Source organism: Alligator mississippiensis, chromosome 1 (genome assembly GCF_030867095.1).
Source record: "Alligator mississippiensis isolate rAllMis1 chromosome 1, rAllMis1, whole genome shotgun sequence".
NCBI classification, from domain to species: domain Eukaryota; kingdom Metazoa; phylum Chordata; order Crocodylia; family Alligatoridae; genus Alligator; species Alligator mississippiensis.
In genome coordinates, this window is record NC_081824.1 from 207,881,513 (window position 1) to 207,905,764 (window position 24,252).

The following is a 24,252-nucleotide window of genomic DNA, read 5'->3' on the forward strand; positions in this document are numbered from 1 at the left end:
ACCTTTGTGACAACTTTGTGGTGCTCTAGCTTGTGGGGAGGGGTGTTCTGCACATAGATTCATTGTACCGTAGTGCTTAGGGTCAGAAGGGACCTAAACGGATCAACAGGTCTGAACCCGTGCCCTGGGCAGGAATGAGTGCTGGGGTCATAACATCCCAGCCAAATACCTATCCAGACTCCTCTTGAAGACCACCAAGGTAGGAGAGAGCACCACCTCCCTTGGGAGTCCATTCCAGAGCCTGGCAGCCCTAACTGTAAAGTAATGTCTCCTGATGTCCAGCCTGAACCTTCTCTCGAACAATTTGTGGCTGTTATTCCTAGTAACCCCGGTGGTGCCCGGGGGAACAGAGCCTCCCCCAGTTCCTGCTGGCACCCCCCATGAGTTTGTAAACGGCCATTAGATCCCCTCTCAGCCTTCTCTTGTGGAGGCTGAATAGATTTGGGCCCTTTAGCCTGTCTTCATAGGGCCTGACCTGCTGCCCCTTGACCATGTGGGTGGCCCTTCTCTGGACTGTCTCAATGCTAGCCACATCCCTCTTGAAGTACAGCACCCAGAACTGGATGCAGTACTCCAACCGTGGCCTGACCAATGCTGCATAGAGGGGAAGGATCACTTCCCTGGACCTGTTTGTGGTGCATCTGTAGATGCACGACAAGGTGCGGTTAGCCTTACTGACCGCTTCCTCGCATTGGCGGCTCGTGTTCATCCTGTAGTCAACAATGACTCCGAGATCCCTTTCTGCCACTATTTTGACAAGAGGGGTGTTCCCCAGCCTATAGGTGTATTGCTGGTTCCTTCTCCCTAGATGCAGTACCCTGCAGTACTTGTCTGCATTGAACTCCATCCTATTCTCACCCACCCAGCTCTGTAACTTGTCTAGATCTAGCTGCATTCTGTCCCTCCCCTCCAGCATGCCCACCTCACCCCGTCATCAGCATATTTGAACAGCGTGCTTACCACACCCACATCCAGATCGCTGATAAAGATGTTGAATAGTACAGGCCCAAGGATGGAGCCCTGGGGGACTCCACTGCTCATATCCCTCCAGGTTGAAAACGACCCGTCCACCACCACTCTCTGGGTGCTACCATCTAGCCAATTTGCCACCCATCTGACTGTGTAGGCATTGATGCCGCAGTCACCTAGTTTTTTTGAGAGAATGTGGTGAGAAACCGTGTCAAAGGCCCTCTCTTAAAGTCCAGGTAGACAACATCCACCTCGACGCCCTCGTCCAGGGACTTTGTGACCTGATCATAAAAGGAAACCAGGTTAGTCAGGCAGGATCTGCCCTCAATGAATGCCATGTTGGTTGCCCCTGAGCATTACCTTCCCTGCTGGGCCCTTGCAGATGTGTTCCTTGATAATTTTTCCGCTGCAGGGAATACACGGGTGCGGCATATACATGGACTAATTTACGAAAATACAATCTTCCGTGGGTTATAAGTGGGTGCGGCTTATACCCGTGGGCGGGCTATACGCGCGAAAATATGGTAATTGCCAGGGTCCTCCTTTCTCCCCTTCTTCTAAATGGGGACCACATCAGCCCTTTTCCAATCCTCTGGTTCCTAGCCAGAGCCTCATGAGCCCTCATAAAGTCATGCAAGGGGCCCTGCTATGACCCCCGCCAATTCCGTCAGCACACTCGGGTCAGGAGCATCTGGACCTGCTGATTTAAATATGTCCAGCCCCTCCAAAAGTTACCTAACTAGGTCGTCCCCGACCTTAGGCACGGTGGTGCTACCCCTGGGTCCATCTGTAATGCTAGGGGGGAGATGTCCCGGTCCCTGTTCAGAAATATGGAGGCAAAAAATTCATTAAAGAGGTCAGCTTTTTCATTTGCTGCACTCACCAGATTGCCAAGCATGTCCTGTTGGGGCCCTACATTACCCGGTGCCTATTTCTTACTCCCTCTATATTTGAAAAAGGACTTTTTGTTATCCCTAATTCTGGTCACTATCCCTAGCTCTATCTGAGCCTTGGCCTTCCTAATAGCCTCCCTGCAGTCATGAGCAACGGAGGTATATACTTGCTGATAGCCCCTTGCTTCCAGTGTTTCTATGCCTCCTTTTTTGCCCTCAGGCCCTCTGCGATGCCTTTGCTGAGCCGTTGGGGCTCCTTAGCACTCCTGCCCCCCTTGGTGCTCATTGGGACTGACTCCCTTTGAGCTGGGGGGATCGTCTCCTTGAGGAACAACCACCCGTCTTGGACTCCCATCTCATTGAAGCTCCGAGACCCCACTGCCTGTTCTACTAATCATTTTAGCTCATTGAAGTTGGACCTCCTAAAGTCAAGGACTTTTGCCTTACTGCTTGCTTTTATTGCCCTGTGCTGGATAGTAAATTCCAGCAGGCAATGATCACTGTCACCCAGGTGGTCGAGTAGCCAGACACCCCTCACCAGATTGTTGCCTGTGGCAAGGACCAAGTCCAGCAGAGTATTTCCCCTGGTGGGAATATGCACCTCCTGGGTTAGGTGGAGGTCCTGTATCCTGGCTAGGAACCTACATGAGTGGTTGGACCTGGCTGACTGCTCCTCCCAGCAGATGTCTGGGTAGTTTAGGTCACCCATGACAACCACATCCCTTGACTTTACAGCCTCCATGAGCTGACCTGAGAATTCAGGTCCAGCTCATCCCCCTGGTGAGGCGGTCGGTAGTAGACGCCCACTCTCAAGTCCCTTTCCCTATGACCTCCTTGCATTTTTACCTGGAGTGCCTCAGTTTGTCCTTCCTCTGACCCCATCCTGATCATCGAGGACATGTACTGCTCTTTGACACAGAGCGCAACCTCCCACCCCCTTTTTTCCCTGCTCTGTCTTGCCTGTACAGCCTGTAGCCCTCAATGCCCACTGCCCAGTCATGGGTAAATCCCACCAGGTCTCCATGAGCCCCACTAGGTCTGGATTTTTGCTAGCTAGCAGGAGGGAGAGTTCCTTCTGCTTTTTTCCCATGCTTCGAGCATTTGTGTGGAGGCATTTGAGGCCTCCTGTAGGTGCACGTACTGCCCCCATGTAAGTCCCACCCATGTAAGTCCCTTACTGTGCTATATTTTTGTAGCTTAATGCACATCTGTCTACGGCCTTAATTAAATAGTAGAAAAATGCTTTGTAGGTTTGAAGATTCTAACCTGTTATTTATTGTTGGAGAAGGTCTGCAATAATCTTTCATTTGTAAACATAGGATGTTAAATCACATAGAATTATATGATACAGTAAAATGTCATGCCCTGTTTCTCTTTTCTAAATCTGTTTTATGTCATCAGCTAGTTATGTACTTGCTTTATATATGATATAGATTATAAGCACTCTAGGAGCATATAAATAGTTCCCAAATACATTAGAGGAAAATGAGCTCCAATTTTAAATGATTACAATTAAAAAATTTAAACAACTTCAGATTCTGATGTTTTGACTTAAAATAGGTTTGGAAGTGTTTGGACCTGTCTAGATCCTTATGTAGCTGCCATTTCTACACTGCCAAACACTGCACACCCCAAAGTGCAGCTTGATTAGTTCACTGGGATATTTGCATAATTTTATTCATGTGTGTGAGAGCAAGTGTAGCGTGGCTGTCTATGGCTGGAGTAGTTTTCTATATCCGAACATTAAGAGTTTTTAGGAGGTGTGGTTTGGAAAAGATTAATGATGTTTTAAGATTATTTAATAAAATAGAATGATGTAGGCTTCTATTTAGAGTGTGATTTTTCAAAAGCAATCAGTATGGAATTAACTGTGCTTCCATTAAAGACAGTGGTGATGCCCACTGACTTTCCTGGGAACAGTTAGATCTATACAAAAGGGCTTCTAAAAATCCTACCCATAATTAAGAGCCTGATCCAAAATATCTTGATGTTAATGGGGGCATTGACTTGATCAGGTACTATAAACATATATAGAAATTACAAAACCATTATTGAGGGCTTCATCCTCAATATGTCCAATGAACGGCACTAAGCACTGACATCAGTGAGAGCTGTAGATACTAGGCAACAATCAGTTGTGGGCTCAGAAAGTTAGGTTACCTCTGTGGCTTGCAACAAGGCTGTGAGGAAGAAGCAATGATAGAAAGAAAGATGTATCTTACCAACAAAACAACTGATTTAACATGCTTCATCAAACTTGGTGTTCTGCAGATATATCATTGTAGGCCACTTCACCTACAACACTTAGATTAGGGGTGGCCAGCCCACAGCATGGGAAGCCTCTCTGTGTGGCATGTAGCAGATCAGAGAGGGAGCAGGGAATATAGTGACAGATAGGACAGGGAGCAGAAACCTGAGGAACAGATCAGGGAAGGGAAGGGAATTAGGGCAGCACTCTGGGAGGATGCAGGGCTTACCTTGTGGCACACCTATCAAAAAGGTTGGTTCCCCACTGACTGAGACACTAGAGGGTAAATTAAAAGAAGATGCATGATGCTTATAGTAAACCTGACCTATGATTAGGGTCCTACTCAATTTGTGATTTCATGGATTTTGTGGAAATCTCAAAAGTGGATGATGTCTGTGAAATCTGCAGGGGGGAAGGGGCCTGCAGGCATGAAGAGGAGCAGGCAAGATAGCTGCTGCCCTCGCCCCTTGCTGCCGATTGACTGAGGGCTGCCTGTCATGAGGCCTTGCCCCTCTCCACCAATCAGTAGCCAGGGGCGGGGCCGCATAGCAGATAGCCCTTAGACAATTAGTGGTGAGGGCGGAGCCATATGATGGGTGGCTGGTCCCACTATCTGCCTCCAAAATCAGCTGCCTGCTTCCTCAAGTTGGGTAGGTCCCTACCTATCATTCAGAGACCATTGCATATTTAATATCACTGGGAAAATGCTTATTATGCCATGCTATAAGATGCAATTTCATACAGTTCATGGGAAGCTTAAAGGAAAGAACCAGGCTTGAGATGGCTAACTTACTTTGAAAAGCCACTTAACTTGCATATGCTCTGTGACTGTCCCAGTGTAAAAAAACAGGTTTTACTTTTTCACTTGTGCAAAGGTGAAACAATGGATCTGTTGAATTTTGCTTTTACATAAAAATTACAACAGGAATTTTAATTCCATTTTATGGAACGGGTCTGTCTTTTCTAACACATACACAAACCTATGCAGTGTAAACAACTTAGCTGAACATCTGCCGTTATCTAAATACAAAATGCAGTTAACTTTTTGCCCTGTTTCTGTTCACCCATGCTGATAACTTATTCTGTTGGCCAGATGAAATAAAATTGGTTTTTATACCAGATGTAGCACAGTTTTGGTTTGTATTACGCAGGTGTTCCCCCAGCTGGGGAAGTATGGAAACTTGCCATCTTGCTGAGATGATGGCTTGGTTTAGAAATGTGAGGGCGTTAAAAATAATTCTACATGTTAACAGTGGCTTTTGTCCCTGGTGGGCTCCATATGCCTAGCATCTGACCAGAGCAGCAGCTGTTCTATATTTTAATAGGAGAGTTATAAAGTTAGAAACATGTATGACCACTCCAAATATAAGCAACTGCTTGCACTCATGGAAACAGGATTCAACAATAAACTCTTATTTGTGAGGCCTCCAAAAAAAATAATCCCAGTACACTATGTTCAGGTGGTCTAGAAAAAGTGAATGAACGTGGCTTTCTATTTCTATTTATGTCTATTTCCATAAGCCTTGTTTACTCAAAATTCTACTTTTTTCTTTCCTATTTTTTTTCTTTTTCTGAGAAGACATTAAACTTTTTATATAATCCTATTTTAGCACTGTGCTTACAAAGGTGGCTATAAAGTCTTTCTGAAAAATATTTATAGCTCATTCAGTATAGCTATGTGTTTCAGGAAGAAGTAACCTAAATGAAAACATTTCCTGTCAGTATTGGATTGCTCAAGGTATTGTTAGCTCCTTTGATGCAAGCAACCAAAATTTGGAATTCTGTAGGTTGTTTCAGTCAAGTGGAGGAATTAGGATTGGAGTCAGATGCCGATCTGTTTATTTACAGTGAATGAATGTTCATTTACCTGAATACAGGAGAAATCAAACCTGAGTGTTTCTTTATTTTCAGCACCAGTGCCAGCTGTGAATTCTCTCAAAGTTTTTTCTTTGGGTCTTGTTACCAGATTTCTACCAGCTGCACTCTGTGCTAGAGCTTCCTTGTCACTGTTTCCATCTTGATTTTTCTCTTACATGAACATGCACAAGCCTGTAGGCCTTGCTGGAGCATGGGTTGGGGCAGCCACTGACAAGTGCACATAGAAATTACATGGAGGCCTGTTAGCAGCATGAACCAAAGTATGCCTCACTAATAGCACAGGGTGCTACAGGGCTGGGCTGGGGCTGTACTCTGTGTCCCAGGCTGGTATAGGGACAGAGACTGCTGACACCAAAGCAAGGAAAATGGGGGGTGGGGTGGGGTGGGGTAGGGGCACGGGAGTCCAAAGTGGCATAGGAGGTTAGGAGGTGAAGGTGGGGAACCTTAGGCTGCAGGGGGCAGGGGTGGAGGGGGCAATGCACCAGTGGGGAGGCAGCAGATGTGGCTCTGGCCCCAATCCAGGCTCAGGGCCAGAACCAGAACTGCCTGCTGTGCCACCAACCTGTACTCAATTCCCAGATGAGGGACTTTACCCCTGTGTTAATGGGAGGCAAAACCCCCAAAGCTTGGTATCAAGTAAATATAGTAAACAGCTTGGAGGCTTTTTAAGTTGCATGGGGGTCTACAGTGGCTACCTGTCAGTCATAGGACTGGGAGACGGTGAAGATATCTTAAATCACTCTAATCACCTTTGGTTTTGCATCTTGTACAGTTTTGACAGATGGGAGAACCTACACTAATATGAATAATAATCTTCATTTAAACTTAGTGAGTAAAATGGCATTTTTCAGAGGATGATGCCTGGAAACTTGCCAAGTTCAAAAGGTTAGGATCAAGGTCTGGGCTAGTGGTGATGGACATCAGTAAGTGAGTGCTGGAAATGTCAGGTGTCTCACTAGTCATATCTGGGATAGAACTATGGACTGGGATAATGTTAGTGTTGACAATAAAGAGGTATATGGTAGAATGTATGCTGTTTGCTGGCGATGGGAAAATTGTTGTTGGTTGGGGGGGTAATTTCTTAGAAGTTAGATAAGATCAGGAGGGTCAGCAGAGGTAGCAGGGGCAAGTGGGGAAAGTAGTGGAGAAAGGAAGGAGGTTATATCTGAGGCTAGACAGGGCTGGAAGTAGGAGTGGGCAGCAGAGAATGTGTGGGAAAAGGCATTCAGGAGATACTATATTTACCCAAATCCAAGATGACCCTGAATTTAAGATGACCCCCCCAATAATTTGAATATAAACGCCTTAGTTTGTCCATAAGGCTTTATTTGCACTCTGATTGGTTGTCTCAGCACAGAGACACACAGCAGGGCGGCGCCATGACAGCAGGGACTGAGGGACCCAAGTGGGGGGGGGGGGGCAGTTGAGGCCAGCAGTACTGGCCTTGCTCCCTCTGGCCCTGTTCCTTGGAGTCAGGGGCCAGAGCAGCCCCCCACCCCAACAATAGCTGGCAGGGAGAGGGAGAGAGAGGTGGCAGTGAAGAGAGGAGGAAGGGAGAGAGGGAGGGAGGGGAGTGGGAAGGGGAAGAGGGGGGGTTGCTGGAGACAGTGCCCCATTGCTGGCTGCTGCGGCCATGGCCATGGCTGTAGCTGTCCCTGCCGCAGCTGCAACTGCTGCCACCCGCTGCTGCGACCACCATCTTCCACCTCCTCTCAGCTTTGAGTCCCTACACCATTCCCCATCTGTGTGTAAGCTCCCCTCCCTCCCGCTGTTCCTGGGAAAAGGCAGTGGTGGCAGCATGGAGCTGAATGGCAGGGGGTGTAGTGGGGGCACATGGGCCTACACCTGAAGTGGCAGGGGATATGGGGGGTGATATGACCCAAAATTATGGGGGGAGGGGGGTAGCAGGCCCAGATCCAAAGAGGCGGGTGGGGAAGCTGGACCCCAACCCGAGGTGGTGGTGGGGTGGGGAGGAATGGACTCAGATGGGGGGGGGGGCAACACTGGCTTCTGTCCCTGTCTCCCCGCCCCCCCCTCCTTTGTTATGCTGGATGGACAATTGGCTAGTTAGGTTCTATATGTGGAAAATGTATAAATCTAATTATTGGAGGGTTTTCTTAAATTTGTCCCCATTACCACTGCAGCAGGGAAAACAGTGGTAGGGAGGCAGGCAGAGCAGGCAGTATGGGGGCACATGGTAGGGAAGGCAGCAGGGGAGGCAGTAAGGGGGCAGGCAGTGGGGAGAAAAGTGGGGGACAGGCAGTAGTGGGACAGGTAGTAGGCAGAAGGTATGGAGGCAGTGGTGTGTGGTGGGGCCATGCTGCATGCCACAGGCTGGAATGGGGATGGTGCTAGCTGGCACCTAATCAAGGGTTAGGGGTGAGGTAGGGGCATGGGAGGGGCAGAGGCTGTGCATGGGGGGAAAGATGGGGAATGGTGTAGGGGCTCAAGGCTGTGCGGGAAAGAAGTGGCGCAGGGGGGAAGATCAGGAAATGGGGGTAAAGGGAGGTGGAGGCCTGATGTTGCAGGGAATGTAGAGGCAGCAGGGGCGGGAGGCAGGCAGCAGCCAGAGCTGGAGCAGCTGCCTATCCCCCTCCCCCCAATTGTACTCAATTCCAAGATGAGGAGCTCCTCCCCTCCATGTTGAATGATAATAAATGCCTCGTCTTGGAATCAAGTAAATACAATATATGGCAGGCCAAAGGGTTCTGTAGTCAGGAGGATTTCAAAGTACTTTGCTGTACAGGTTTGACTGTGGGTTGATTGATTTCCAGAATAGGAGAGTGTCCTAAGGATTAAAAAGCCATCCAAAGAGAAGTCAGTAATTGACTAATACATTTAGTGGACCACTGACCCAAATTTCCTTAGCCAGTCTGTTTGAAAATTCAAAGCAAGAGGGAGAATAAGGCCAAAAAGTAAAATGTATTTTTCAAAGATAGTTTGTAGCTATCATGGCAAACTTTAACAACAGCATTTGTGAAAGGTACTGGATTTAACACCCCCAAATTCTTTTAGGGGTGGATTAAGAATAATTGGGGTCCTGTCCTGAAGGGTCAGGGCCTGAGACAAAACGCTCTCCTGGCTGCTGCGCTGCCTTTCTCCGGAATGCTAGCACTTCTTATTAGTCAGCCCATTCCACAAGCATCTGCTGTGCGCCCTTTGGCAGATACAGTATTTGCTCAAAGTCAGTGAAAGCATCAGAGCACATTAGAAAACAGGGTCCTGATTCTGGGCTTTGACTAGGCCTGAACTTCTGCATTTTAGAGCTGGTTCAATCTATACTTTTTGTCTTCTTTATGACAATACATAGTAGCTTTTAGTTTTTTAGAAAACTTAAAAAAAAAAAGGCTTGAGTTACTTTGGGCCAATGTGGTGTAAATTGTAATGCCACTGTAATCAGTGCATCTGTGCTGATTTCTGTAGTTAAGGTTCTGGCTCATTTACACTTGCACATTATACAATACCTTAAAAGACAAATTAACCCTGTATAAGAGAGAAATGTATTTATTAAAAAACTCTGTACATCAAAGTATAAACTATTATATTTTAAACAAGAAATAAAAGAAGTTTTAACATATTACAAAAGCAGGTGTAATTAGTTCTTGAATTACTACAAATTTTATGAACACTGTACATAAGACCAAAAATCTGAATGATAAAAACTAGGAATAGAACCAACTGCTTGAAAATATATGGTATAATTTACTAATGAAGCAAATGTTATAAAGCCTTAGTATACAACCAAACTGAAAAGTAGCATGTCATTTTTTTCCAGAAATGCAGTAACCTTCTGAACACGAACTATAAGTAGTATTCTCTTAAACAGTGATATTCATACAGAGATATTTTTCAGTATGATGGTTTTCCACTGAGTGTTTCATTCTTAGTAGACTGTTTCATTCTTACTAGAAGTTTTCCTATCTTGTCCCATTTTTCATGGATAATATAAAATATAACTGTATGGTATATTTAGAAAAATCTGCATAATATCTGGTGCTTAAGGAACACCCAATGCAAAATATACTTTTCTTGCCATGTAAATTTACTACAACCAGATTTGGACACCCCCCCCGCCCCCCAATATAGAGCATATGTATCTAAAGAAATAGTTCTGTATTGACTGCTCTCCTCTCTCATAAGGCAGTTAAAAAGAAGTAAATTTAACCTGTTAAAATAATCTTTTAATTTGTATAACATTTAATTTTATATTACTTTTTGCTTTTGAGATTGTCAGTGTAGCTGAATTAGAATTTAAAACTATTATAAACATAGATCACTTTTTTAATTGCATGAATTACTTGGCTAGGAAAAGAATGTGAACTTTTACAAAAGTATAAGCATAAATTTCTTGTACAGAAGTGTAATAGGTGTTTAATCCGAGTATGATAAGAGAGGCAAGATTTTAATCTTTATACAGAAAGTGACAATGCTCACATTATAATATGGAACACGTACTAATTTTGAGTTACAGGTATAATGTGTGGATTACAGATATCAATTTACTAAATAAATCTAAAAAAAGCAAAATCTATAAATAAAATAGTAAGTGCTTTCTTTGATAATATTCTTTGGCTGTTTTAGGTGCCAGTGAAGGGTCACTGATGACAACTAAAATGCAAAAGGTCCCACTATTATTGTTAATCTTAGCACTGAGCTTGTACGATAGTTCAAACTGTTGACTGTCAGCATCTCCAGATCTACAATATGTTCTCTTGGTCCTGACAGTGACTTCACCAATACGAGCATTGCACTTAGTGCACTTGTTTGCTGAAAGAAAAATGACAAAAACAACGTATTTTAATTCATACAATTCAAAACCATCAAAGTTGCTCACATTCGTTACTTCAGTATAAAAATTACACTAAAGTGACTTTGTATAACATCCGTGTTATGTGGAAAAAAGTTGTTGATGGCCGCATATCTACTACCTTCTAGGGTTGAGGATGGTCACGGCTCTAGCCTATAAGGATGATCAAGTGCATGGAATTATGAACAATATCAGTATAAATGAGAGTTCCTGGTATTCAGCTCATGGACTCTCTATTGTGTCATTAAAAAAAAGTTGCTAAGTATAAGGTAAAAAATAGTAGGGGTCCTTACTTTTAATTGATATGGTTATTTAAGCAGTTGTAGAGCAACCTGCGAGGCAAAGATTAGAACCTAGGAGCTTATAAATATTTGACAAAAGGGTACAACAAATTAAGATGCCTTTTCCAAATTTTTGAAAAAAGTGTAATTTTTTTACATCTAATTCTATGTGCATCTTTTTTGCCCATACAAAACCAACTTGAAATATTCAAATAATATGTATTTTTAAATTCTATGATTTGTTTTCTCAAAAATGTTTACAACATTCTTGAAAAATAAAGATATAAAACATAACTTTTGCTGCAACTGCAACTTATGGTGCTGCTACTGTCCCACTATAATTTTTAGTAATGCAAATAGACATCTTAATCTTGTCATATGGTTCCAGAAGCATGGGCTCAGGCCAAGAACTGACAGTGCGCATGCCTTAATTGTCCTCTGGTTGGAGTTGAGTGTTCCAGAGGTCAGCACATTAGATCTCAAACTATGACAGATGTTTTACTTTTTTAAAAGAAAGAAGGGAGAAACACAAACAAAAAATTAAACAAAAATTCCCCTAAGACTTGAAAGCTAAATAATGGTCATTAAAACCAGTTATTCTGGAAAGGGAAGTGAGGGTAGAAGCAGCCTTTCCATAGCCCTCAGTAAATACTTCCTAATTATAAAAGTAGATGTAAACCAAAAATAGTGGTGTTACACAGGAGTAACTGAAGTCTGAACTTAGCTTGCTGAACAGTTTTCCCCAGGTAACTGGATAGAAAGAACCTACCTTGATTCTCAATGTCAGATTGCATTTGCTAACAGTTACTTGACATGGAACTTAGGGAGAGATAGCAAACACGGTACCATTTTTCAGAGAACAGCATTTTACAGGTATGAAAGAGCCAGGGCTGCACCAGCACTCTGTATTCACACACTGCCAACCCTCTCCTTCAGCCCTTTCCCCCCTTCCCTGGATACTCACTCTCAGGTAGAACTCTCCATTTTCATTTCCAGACTTAATTCGGAAAGTATTAATAGTATTGGGATAAATAGTGGTTGCCTGGATTTGGAAAATATCGGAAGGCACATTTCTGTCTGAGCGGATACTCATATATTTGTATACAATAGAGTAGGGCAGCTCTCGACAAATGGTGTTTGACACCGGGCAAACACAGCGACTAGAAAAAAAGCAAACATAGATTAAGCATTGCTGATGTACAAACTTACAATATTCAGTTGCATTCAGTTGCACTTGGCAAAACTGGCTAGTAAGGATAACCCTAAAAACTGTACGTGGATTCTCTTACTTCTCAGATGTCAGGACATAGGGTTCTTGACAAGGATTTCTTGGATAACACCGAAATCCACCATGGTAATTCCAGCACATCTCATCCTCTCTGCATTCATTAGTGGTCTCACACTCATTTATATCTAGACGAGAAAGAAAGGAACCAATCAATTTACAGTACACACAAATAGATGGAACAAAAACTTGGTATTAAGAAAAAACTTAGGAAATGCTTTACTTTATAAAGCAAACAACAGTGCTTCTGGTTCTGCACTTCCTTCTCTGTGTAGTCTTCTGAAGCCTTCTGTAAGACAATGGAACAAGGTGCCAAGGGAAACCAAGGTATCTCATCCCCTGGAGGTTTATGGGATGGTTAGGAACAGCGAATCCTACATCTGTGCAGGGATTGGGCTAGATCAGTGATTCTCAACCAGGGTGGCATGGTACCCTGGGGTGCTATGAGATTCTTTTAAAGGTGCTCCGGAATATTATCAGTTGGGAAAATGATTCATAAGATAGACCCAGAGATTTCAAATTGGAGTCCACGGGACACGTCTACACGAGATGTGTTAAAACATTTGCACATTAGCCTAATTTACTGCACAATATGGGTGCATGTTTACATGTGTGCACGCTTCCTGCAAATGGATAATTGCAACTATATTTGATACCTGAAAATGCAGGTATCTAATTTAGGTGTGGTTGGTTAATGTGCAGTAATGCATGTATAGATGTGACCCAGCAATAACTTTAGTGTTAGGTCTGCCCAGCCACTAGGGGGCTAACCTGAGCCCAGCTCCAGGGCTCCTTGCTGGCTGCCTTTCCTGCTTCAGGGCTGGGCTGCTCCCTGGCTGCAGGATATAAAAGCCTCCACACATTTTGTGCCTTGGGGCACTCGCACCAGGGAGTCCGAGGGAGCCTGTTCTGTGTTCAGGAGCCCAGCAGGCCCCACGTGTCCCCCTGGACAGGCTGTCTCTGCCTGGCCTGACCCCTCTGCAGAGCTCCTGCTTGGCCACAAGTGAGTGTTGCAAAGGGCTGCAGCTTGCTGCACCCCTTGCTCAGGCCTGATTATCTCCCCAGGACTGCTGTCTGGCAGTGGGGCCAGCACCTGTTCGCTGCTGCTGCTCACCCCTAGCAGTGTCTCTTTGCTGCACGGCTCCCAGTCCCTGGCCGTGGCCCTCTACTGAGTGCTCCTGAGTGCTGTCCAGGGCCGGCCACACAGGTACAGCTATGCAGTGGCCCAGAGAGTAGGTGCGGGATGAGAATGTCATCCTTTCTGTTGAGCTTTGGCCCTACTTGTATGCACATGGCTGTGCCGACTGCCTGGGCCCCCAACTGGTCCCAGGAAGAGGCTGTGGTGCTCTGGGGCCATGCCGATATGCAGAGGCAGTTTGCACAGGGCAGGTACTTGAATAGCCACATTTTATGAAGCCCTGTCAGGTGGCATGCATGAGCAAGGGCACTCCCAGTCAGTGCAGTAGTGCTGCATTAGGGTCAAGGCCTTGCGGGCACAATGGATGGCTATGACTGACTACAGTCGTTGGTCTGATCATGCCCACAAGACCATGGTTTTTATGCAGGAGCTGACCCATATTTTGGCACCCGGGGACCCAGGCTACACCTCTGCAAGTGTAACCGGAAGAGCAGCCTGGCCAAACCGTCACCCTGCCCTGACACATCACCAGAGGGGCCCTCAGGCCTTCAGCATGCTGCCCTGTCCTTGTTCCTGGCTGCTGCATCCATTACCAGCTCAGGGAGCCCTGGCCAGTGGCTGCCTTGCTCTTGGTGGAGTCCAAGACCCCACCACAAGTCGCAGCTGGCAATGTCACTGCTGGTAGTGCTAGCTCCTCCACAGGGGATGGGGTCCTGACCAGGCGCTGGCCTACCATGGCCAATGGACACCAGGTGCAGCCACACACCATCACCGATGGGGAGGCCTGCACCAAGCCGTCAGCCTCACCATCTCAGGACACATGTAAGTCCCACACTGGAGGAGTGCCCTCTCACTCTCCACCCTGTCCCTGGTCCCAGCACCTGCCCCTGGCCCTGGCCCTGGCTGCTGCTCCCTGGCCCTGGCCCACCAGCACTCCCCTGGCCCTGGGTTCTCCCCGCTATAGCACATAGGGACATGGGACACAGTTCAGAACTTTATTCAGCAGCCTGTGTCCCTGCAGCTGGGTGGGCAAGGGCCTCTCAGACACTGAGGAAGGCATCAATGCTTGCGGCGATGTCCTTCTTTACAGCATGGGGCAGAGATGTGTAGTGCTGCCACAAGTAGCCCTCTAGGCAGTGGTGGAGGTTGCTGTGCAGCCTGGGCTTGCCCCCTGTGCTGTCGTAGCTCAGGGTCCCAAACCAGGAGTGCAGGTGTGCCTGGGGCACCAGGAAGATTAGCAGTAGCAGGGCATAGTGGCTCAGGCACCCCTCAGCCTTCACAAACAGCTCATGGCGCACCACCCAGGGCACACATAGCAGGGGCATGCTTGGGACACAGTGGCAGTGCAGGGGGAGGGGCTGGCCTGTGCTGCTTCCCCGGAGAGGCCCCCATCAGGAGGAAGTGGGTGCAGCCAGCCCCTTGCCCCAGTTGTCTGGGAGCCCTGCACGCCCTGGGCACCATGGCAGCACAGCAGAGTGGTTGGCCTGCAGGGGAGAGTGGGGTCTGGAGCCACAGCAGTAGGTGCTGCCAGCAGCCTGGCCTGTCCTGCCCTGGGAAGAGGCCCTGGAGCGGAAGCACTTAGAGCTGCTCTGACAGCAGGGGAAAGCTGGACACCCTCCTGGGCCTGGTGGCTGCATCCATGCCCCCCACTGTCCAGCCCCCGCCCATGGCTCCACAGGACCCCTAGTTCCCATTGCCCCATAGCAGGCCCCCACTTGGACCTGGGAGGAGCTCCTTGTGCACCTCTTGCCCACCAGACCCTGTGGCCCAGCCCCTGCCCTGGGCTTGCTGCCACCCACCTGCACCTGGCCCAGTCATTTTCCCTCATACCACGCACCTGAAGACCCAGCTATTCAAGAGGCTGCCACTGGCTGGGGTCACTGCAGCCCCTGGACCTGCAGGGGAACATCCCGAGGCTGGGGTGCATCTGCCCTGGGGCTGTTCCCTAGGCCCCCCTCCCAGCATGGCTCCCCACTCTGGGCTTGAAGACCTAAAATATTATAAATAGTGTTTCCATTTGTAAGCTGGTTTTTTATAGTTGGTGGGTGGGGAGGGTGGTGGAGGGGCTCTGTTAGTTGAGGGGGAGGGGATTCTGCTTGTTGAGGGGTGGGGGTGAAGGTTGAAGGTAATAAAGTTTTTTGTTTTGAACATGTGCGTGTCCTGAGAGTGGTGCTGGGGGTGGGCAAGGTGTAAGGGGGGTGTGGGTGGCAGGGCAGGTGAGCTGGAGTGAGGAGTGCAGGAGTAGGGGGTTGGCCAGCACCTCCTGCAGTCAATACCTGGGCAGCGCTGGCGGATGTGTAGCTCTCCTGGAGCCTGGGGGTAGGGAAGGGACTTACTGGGGGCAGCAGGGCCAGCACCATGCTCAGCAGGAGCACATGGCACTAGTCATCACTGGCAGGGATGTGGATGGAGCAATGGGGTGCTGGGTGTTACTGGTGGGGGCAGGAGCAGCCACAGTGTGGAGAGGCAGGGTGGGCAAGGTGGGAGCTGCTGCCTGCTGCCCCTGCACTGGGCACGTGGCTCCTGGGCAGGGAAGAGGATGACCAGGGATCAGAGTTTCAAAGATGGCTGCCAAATGCTGGCAGTGGTCAGAGGCTGGAGCTCCTCACAGTGGCCACAGGGCAACATGGCAGGACTGGTACGAACTGGCACTAATTTTAGTGCCAGTTGCCTGCATGTGTAGACACCTGACAAAAATCAGTTATTGCACATTAGGCTAATGCGTAGTACCTTTAATTGTGACTAACTACATGCAGATGTGCCTACAGTGTCATAAACATTCTGCCATGTTCTAATCTTTGAGTTCTTTGCAACAGAAGTATTGCTTTATTAGTATGAAAGCTCAGAGCTAGCATCTTCTCAGGGGTGTCCTGAGTCTAATTCAAGGTGCCTTGAGCCTAAAAAGGTTGAGAACCACTGGTCTAGACCAACCTTGAGGTCCCTTCTGACTGTGAGTCTATGAGGCTGTGGATGGGTGAATAGTGTGAAATGCCAGTAAACCAAGCTGGCCCCTGTCCAACCCTAGTTGGAAAGCCCTGGCACTGCATGCCATGGCTGTGATTTTGAAGTGTGCCAGTGGGGGTGTGCAATCTGAACTGCATGTCAATACAGCACTGAGGTAGAATTTGGGCCACTTCAAATGCATGTCTGACAACAGCTTGAGTCTCCAGTGGAAAAACTGAATATATCTATTTATTTGGTCTTGCCTCAAAGGTACTGAGTTATTAATGAGCATAGCCAGCAACAAGGTATCTGCAGCTTGCTGAGCTGTTTGCTGCTAGAAGTAAGATTTCTGATGGAGAGGAGAAGGCTGATAGATGGTCTTGGCTAATGTTGATTAGGAGGCTTATTTTGAATTGGCTGGATTTGAAAGGTTTGCTTTTTTGCATACAGAAATGAACATTTTAATTAACATGGCTTTAGTTAATTAATTTTATTTGTGTTTATCTCCAACTTTTTTGTCTGAGAATTTCTGTTAGTTTTGTGGACAGTATTTTAATGCAGACAGATAATGCAGTGGTAGACTGATTTAGGAAATAAAAAGATTACACCTGGGAAAGAGGTGAGGCCTGTGCTGCAGTGAAAGGGTTAACTGCAGGGGCAGGAAAATGACGAAGTGGTAGCTCTGTTCTGGCAATGAAGGGTGAACATCTACAGGGAAGTGAATAGGAAGGAAGAGAGGAAATATAGGATGCGAGCCTTGATATCCTGTTTCTGACAGATCTGGCTGAAAGTAGCCTCGGTTATCTTTTTTGACCTTCCCATCTGCTACCCCTGCCTATTAGCTCTGCCACTTTGCTCTGCCTTCCTGCCTTTCTTGCCTTTGTTTCACAGGCTAGGAACAGATTTTCAGAGAGGTTAGATCATAATAAAAGTGGCCACCTGATCTAATTTAGTTCACCCAGGTGTGGAGCTAACACTTAGATTGACCTAACTAGAAATCTAAGTGCAAATTGTACCAAAGCTCAGGTCTAAAAATGGCTGACCCTATCTAAGTTAGCTGTACCTCCGAGGTAGTCGAACTTGGATCAGGTCAGGCAAGACCAGTCTAATTGAAACTGTATATTTCCCAGCACCGCCCTGTAGCTGGGAAAGCCCAGCTGCTGGCCCCAGCTCCAGGGCTGTGCTTTTCCTACCTGTCCCCTGGCACTGTGCTACTTTTAGCTCCCTGACCTCTTTTGCCTCCCTCAGATGGACAACCCCTCCACCCCCAAGCCCACCAAACCCCACATCCTGCAAACCACTCCTGGTGCAGGGAGCCGATCAAAGTAAACTGGAGTGGGCAGAGGGGCAGGTGGGATTGGAGAGGGGCAGGCTTGCTGGGGGAGAGGGTTGTTTATTTGGGGTTGGGGTGGTGGGCAAAAAATAAACCCTGGTGTTGGAAGGGGGGTGAGAGAGCCTCCCCCAACCCCTGAAGCCACCTGTGGACTCTGCTTGCCCCTCTGTTCCCTCCTACAGACCCCACTTATCTTCCCAATTCCCCCCGCAGATCCTGCTTGTCCCCTGCATGCTTTGTTTGTCCCCAATGTTCTGCAGACTCTGCTTGCCCCCCTCACTCCCCTAGGCCTTGGGGATTGACCGCAAGGCCTTGACCCTCCCTGCTTGCCCTCCCCAATCCCAATTCACCTTAGATCGAGTGACTCGCTTTAACCTTCCCCTAACCTCACTAAATGTCTGTATGCACCCACACAGACTTTCTGCTTTGCTTTCCCATGGCTATGACACCTAGATGAAACTGAGCTCCACTGCACTGTGTGAGATGCCTGTGATTTGCTTTTTTCACTCTGCCAGTACAGCCCCACTGATTTGTATGTTAGTGTTCCAAATAACAGGTCATCTCAGTCTTGCATGGTTGGTACAGTAATTAATATGCCACATGGTTTCCAGGAACCTAAGACTCTGCTTTTTTCTCTTTCCTTGAGTTAAATAACTTTTTTTTTTTTAATTCCATCATGACCAAAGAAATGCCTATTACATGGAAGAAATGCCTCCCCACTCTATATCATCAAAGATGGTAATGGAGATTTTGGTTCTTGGGGGTGTATATGCATGCATGGAAACTCTGCCTATACCTGTCCCTAATACTCCCCTTGCAGGAGCTGAAGACAAAACATAGAAAACTTTTACTCTGCCTCATTGGGGAGGGTGGGGTGCAGTGTAGCCCTAAAATTTGCAGAGAGTAGTGCTGGGGGAGTTGCTACATCAAATAGCAAGTTTTAAGGGGAGTGACTAGGTGTGTGAATATTTCACCACTATCTCCTCACCCTTTCTGATATGAGCTGCATGTGTAAACTTGCTTGGGACTCAAGAGTAACTGCTAGGAGGGTTAGGGGTGGATAGAACATAAAAATGCAGATAACAGGTGGCTGGGCTACAGGGAGGATGAGAATAGTAAGGAAATGATTACTGTGTTTTCTCTGTGGTCAGTGTTAATATTCATGGCTCTTAAAAATAGTAGGAAAATTTGATTTCACTGGTATATAAACAGTTAACTGAGTTTATAGTCTTTGCCAGGGCATGCCAAGGATTTCAAAAGAGCTTTTAAAAATACTAAAAAGCATCCATTATCCTTGAGAAGAAATGAATGGAATAAATTTGAATTTTCTAAATCCAGCCATCCCAGAGGAGATGAATTTAAGGCATTATGCTTCTCCACAACTGAAAAAAGATCTTCAAGATGTTTTATCATACCAAGCTCCCTTTTTTCTTCTTTTTAATTGCTGCTGGGAAGAAAACAGGCAGGACAAACTGCAGGTGGAAAGTAGATTTTCTTAGGTTGCTTATGGGAAAGAATTGCCACATTAAAGTTTAGCTTAGTTATAACTTCAACTGTGCAGTTACTACTGAGACTGCAAAATAGTGATGGAAATTGTATGCTTAAAGTTCATAATATAAGTTACTCTCCTTGGTGATGGAGAATACCTCACTTCCTTCATTTAACATTTGCTCCTGCAGAGCACTTAGTACTAGATAGAAAAGAAAACTGATTTCAGGTCTGTTGTTGTTTGCACTTCATAAGCATATTGTGGATTTAACGTATTTCTAATTTTTTTACACCTATTTTCTGTTATTGGAGACAGCAGCTGTCCGTCACTTATGGTGTAACTTAGGAACCTTTTAAAACTGTAACAGTTGGTGCAAATCCATGTTTACAGACCTAAAACAACTGGGCAGCTTTCATCTCTGAATATTGCGCCCCTTCTTTATGTGCCTGAAAGTGGACGTGATGGCCTAAGTTTAGGCACTCCATTTGAATTTTTTTATCTTGGAATCATAAAACTCTCCAGAGAAAAATAAAAATGTAAAAAATGTAACTAATGTAAGTTATGTGATCAGTTATCACACAAGTGTCCAATCTCTCTTAGTGTAGTATAAACATCCCTATGGCATGTAGTCTTAGTCTTGTTTTAATATTGCAGTAGTTAAAATGTTAAGGTTAGTGCACTTACCTTGGCATGTTCTACCTCCTACTACTTGGTATCCTTCAGGGCAGACACATGAGAATTTCCCTGGTTCATTGACACATTGATAGTGACATATGTAACTTGAAGTTCCGCATTCATCAACATCTGGAGAGCAAAGAAACAGTTAGATCTTATTGTCTTAAAAATCTACTTTGTACAAAGACTAACCATTACATTTTAACCATTAAATTTTACAAAGACTAACCATTAAAAAATTCAACTGGTATTTTTTTAGCTATTTCCAAATATGAAACTGTAATGAAATGCATTTAGGTAAGTAGAGATTATATCAACACAGTTTCAGAATAGGCTTGAGAAAAGAGAGCCCACATATTTTTCTGTTTCAAACATTTTGGCGGCTTAGCTCTGAGAGATATTTTACCCTGGTCTGTGTATGTAACTTGCAGTGCAGTTAATATGAAATAGCCTTAGGAAGATGTTAAGGACCATTTTTTGCCTTCAAACACTGTCTACTATGTCCCGTTTTTACTTGGCTTTTGAAACTTTGCAAGTTGATCAATTGATTGCAAGACCATGTTAGGATGAAATGCTATTTAATTTCATTTTAATTCTATTTAATAATTCCCATTATTGTGAAAAAGTGAAGTAATAGAATTCAGATGTGGCACAGCAGTAGGCTAATGTGCCTGTTTGAGACCTGAGCTCAGTTCTTATGCTTGGGTGTGGAGTTCTTTGTGTAAAACTTTTTCCTGTTCCCTATTAAGAAAGTAGGGGTGCACTGATAAAGATTGTTTGGGTCAATACCAATGGCCGATTATTAAAAAGCCATGTTGACCGATACCAATCCGATTGTCGATATGCAAGCCTGGCAGCTTGGAGAGATGTGTCTGGCTGGTAAGTCTGCTGGGGAGAAGGGGCATGCTGGGGGCAGATTGAAGCCCCTGTCATGAGGGATGGAGTGGGAGTGGGGCTGGGTCAGGGGCAGGCGCTGCCCAACTGGGGTGGAGTCACAGGATGGAGCTGAGAGTGGCTCGTTTCGGGGGTATGGCGAAGGAAGGGCAGCTCCTGCCGCTGCACACACCGCAAAGGAGGCATGGGGGGCATGTGCCTCCTGGATCTGCGCATGGGGCAAGGGCTGGCTGCCTGCTGCATGCTTGGGGCTGGAGTCAGTGCCAGGCTATTCCTGACGAGGGGGTTGGGCTGGGACTGTGTTTGGGTTGGGTGGCAGGGGCACTGGGAGGGAGGATTTGGGGGGGGGGCTATGGTGAATTTTGGGGTGGCTGTATCCCACCCTGTAGCCCCCCTCCTAGCACCACCACTGCTTGCCCCAAGTACAGCTTCAGCCCAACCCCCCCGCCAGAAAGAGCCTGGAGCCAGCCCCAGCCCACAGTAGCAGCCTGCCCTCACCCTGTGCACAGATCCCCTCCCTGTGTCACCTGGACGAGCTCCTTGCAGCTCCGTCCTATGCCTCACTCTGCCCTGGCCAGGCAGCACCTGCTCCTGCCCCAGCCCCACTCCCCCTCTCAACGCAGGGGCCTCAATTGGCACCCCCTACACTCCTTCTCCTCCCCCTCTCGCCCCTTCTGCCCCACAGACTTAAGAGTTGGATGCTGCTCTCTACACTGCCAAGCTGCACTCCTGGCCGCATGCGTGCTGCAGCTGTGCCCATGCATGTGGCATTTATCGGCGACATTATCGGCCACATCAGCCAAAAAAAGCTGATTGCCAATAATGTCAATTTCACTTCTTTTGGTTCTGATATGATATGGACCAATGTATTGGTGCACCTCTATAAGAAAGTGGTTAAACTTCATAGTTCCATCATTAGTAGGGTCAGAAGGGACCTGATCAGATCATCAAATCTGACCCCCTGCCATGGCAGGAAAGAGTACTGGGGTCAAATGACCCCAGCAAGGTGTTCATCTAGCCTCCTCTTAAAGAGCCCCAGGGTAGGAGCCAGCACCACTTCGCTTGGAAGTTGGTTCCAGGTCCTAGCCGCCCTGGCAGTGAAATAGCACCTCCTGATGTCTAGTCTGAATCTACCCTCTGCCAGCTTGTGACTGTTATTTCTAGTCACTCCTGGTAGTGCTCGGGGGAACATGGACTTCCCCAATGCCTGCTAGTCCCCTCTGACTAGTTTGTAAATGGCCACTAGATCCCCCCTCAGCCTTCTCTTGTGGAGGCTGAACAGGTTCAGGTCCCTTAGCCTCTCCTCGTAGGGCCTGCCCTGATGACCCCTAATCATGTGAGTGGCCCTCCTCTGGACCCTCTCCATGTTGTCCACATCCCTCCTGAAGTGCGGCGCCCAGAACTGGATGCAGTACTCCAACTGTGGCCTGACCAGTGTCAGATATAAGCTGCAATTGGACCTAGACAGGTTACAGGGGTGGGCAGATGAGAACAGGATGGGTTTCAACACTGACAAGTGCAAGGTACTGCACCTGGGGAGGAAGAACCAGCAGCACACCTACAGGCTGGGAAACTCCCTTCTTGTCAGTGCAGAGGCAGAAAAGGATCTTGGAGTCATTATTGATGCCAAAATGAACATGGGCGACCGTGTGGGGACGCGTTCAGGAAGGCCAACCACACCTTGTCATGCATCCACAGATGCATCTCGAGCAGGTCCAAGGAGGTGATCCTCCCCCTCTATGAAGCATTGGTCAGGCCGCAGTTGCAGTGCTGCATCCAGTTCTGGGCGCTGCACTTCAGGAGGAATGTAGACAGCACTGAGAGGGTTCAGAGGAGGGCCACCTGCATGATCAGGGGGCAACAGGGCAGGCCCTATGGGGATAGGCTAAGGGACCTGAACCTGTTCAGCCTCCACAAGAGAAGGCTGAGGGGGGATCTAGTGGCCTGTTACAAACTAGTCAGGGGGGACCAGCAGGCATTGGGGGAGTCTCTGTTCCGCCGAGCACTACCAGGAGTGACTAGAAATAACGGTCACAAGTTGGCAGAGGGTAGATTCAGACTAGACATCAGGAGGTGCTACTTCAGTTAGAGCGGCTAGGACCTGGAACCAACTTCCAAGAGAAGTGGTGCTGGCTCCTATCCTGGGGGTCTTTAAGACGAACACCTTGCTGGGGTCTTTTTGACCCCAGTACTTTTTCCTGCCATGGCAGGGGGTCGGACTTGATGATCTGCTCAGGTCCCTTCCGACCCTACCAACTATGAAACTATGAAACCTCATTAATTCACAGAATTGTTTTTCAGAAAAATTACAGGAAGAGAGAAATGGTATTTATCATGTTCCAAGAATCTTTCTGTTAACACATTATATAGAAGAGAGCAGATTACCTTCACAGTTGATTCTATCACTGCTTAACTCAAATCCTGGATTACACTGACAGATGAAAGAACCAAGTATATTGTAACATTGTTGCGCACATGGGTTATTGGCATCACATTCGTTTATGTCTGAAAGGAAACATTACATATCTTTATCCACATCGAGGTCTTTGAATCCGGTAATTAAACTGATTAAGTGGATTAGTTGTAGTTTGGGTGCTTTGTTCTGCAGCCCAGTAAACTATCTCGGTAGACTCTGCAGCTGCTGGAACGATGTCAGATCTGTGCTTTTCATTCCTTGCAGAAAAACTGGAATAGTTTTCCAGGAATGAGAGTTATTCTAATGTGTAATGAACTCTTCCAAAATGTTTAGTGCAGCTATTAAACTCCACATTCCAGCATCTTTTTTCAGGTATGAAATGCCAAGTCTATAAATAATTGATATAAGGAACACACACTGATAAGACCTCTCAGCATGCAGTGGTTAAGATTTATCTGAGCTATTTATTACTCCTAAAATCTGTTCTTTTAAATTCCTTTTCAATTATAACATGCGCCTTTGAGACAAGTAGAGAGTTTTGCAATGCTCCAAGGCATAGACCATATTGGGGGAAGGCATTTTTCTATGTTAGATTCTTTCCATGATATGCCCATCTTAAGAACATATGTGAGGACAATGCAGTCTGAAAAGAGAAGAAAGGCATTTTCAATGGAAAGTTTGTGAACATGAAATTTCAGTATCTTTATCTGGAATCTTTAATACTTATTTTTCATATACTGTTGACTTTTTAAGTGCATACAGAGGAATAGTGAAGGAGAAAAAGCTTCCCATTCACTTTTTGATGTGTTTTGTAAGAAACCATCATTACTGTAATTCTAATGTTTTTCTATTTTTTGTGGAATTTTCAAATGCTTGCGAATTATGTCAGCAATAGCTATCTGCAGATACTAATACAATTGACAAAACTCTTCACTATATTCAAAGAATCTGTTAGAATCAGCTAATGTCAGGAGTAAAATATTTGGCGTCTATGATTTATGAA

At 46.4% G+C, this 24,252-nt stretch overlaps 1 protein-coding gene across 4 annotated transcripts in view; it reads right to left on the minus strand.

Annotated features, from left to right (window-relative positions):
• Positions 1-9,476: 9,476 nt before the first annotated feature.
• EFEMP1 (EGF containing fibulin extracellular matrix protein 1) overlaps positions 9,477-24,252 on the minus strand; it is a 102,170-nt gene continuing 87,394 nt past the window's right edge. For 3 of the 4 annotated variants that reach the window (XM_006270872.4, XM_019500720.2, XM_019500721.2), the window contains exons 7-11: positions 23,219-23,338; positions 19,949-20,068; positions 12,366-12,489; positions 12,041-12,236; positions 9,477-10,755 (exon numbers count right to left, since the gene is read on the minus strand). In XM_006270872.4, the coding sequence (XP_006270934.1) occupies positions 10,597-10,755; positions 12,041-12,236; positions 12,366-12,489; positions 19,949-20,068; positions 23,219-23,338 (719 nt within the window). In that variant the 3' untranslated portion in view covers positions 9,477-10,596. The remainder of the gene's footprint in view (positions 10,756-12,040; positions 12,237-12,365; positions 12,490-19,948; positions 20,069-23,218; positions 23,339-24,252) is intronic. The other variant, XM_006270873.4, reaches the window with a different exon arrangement.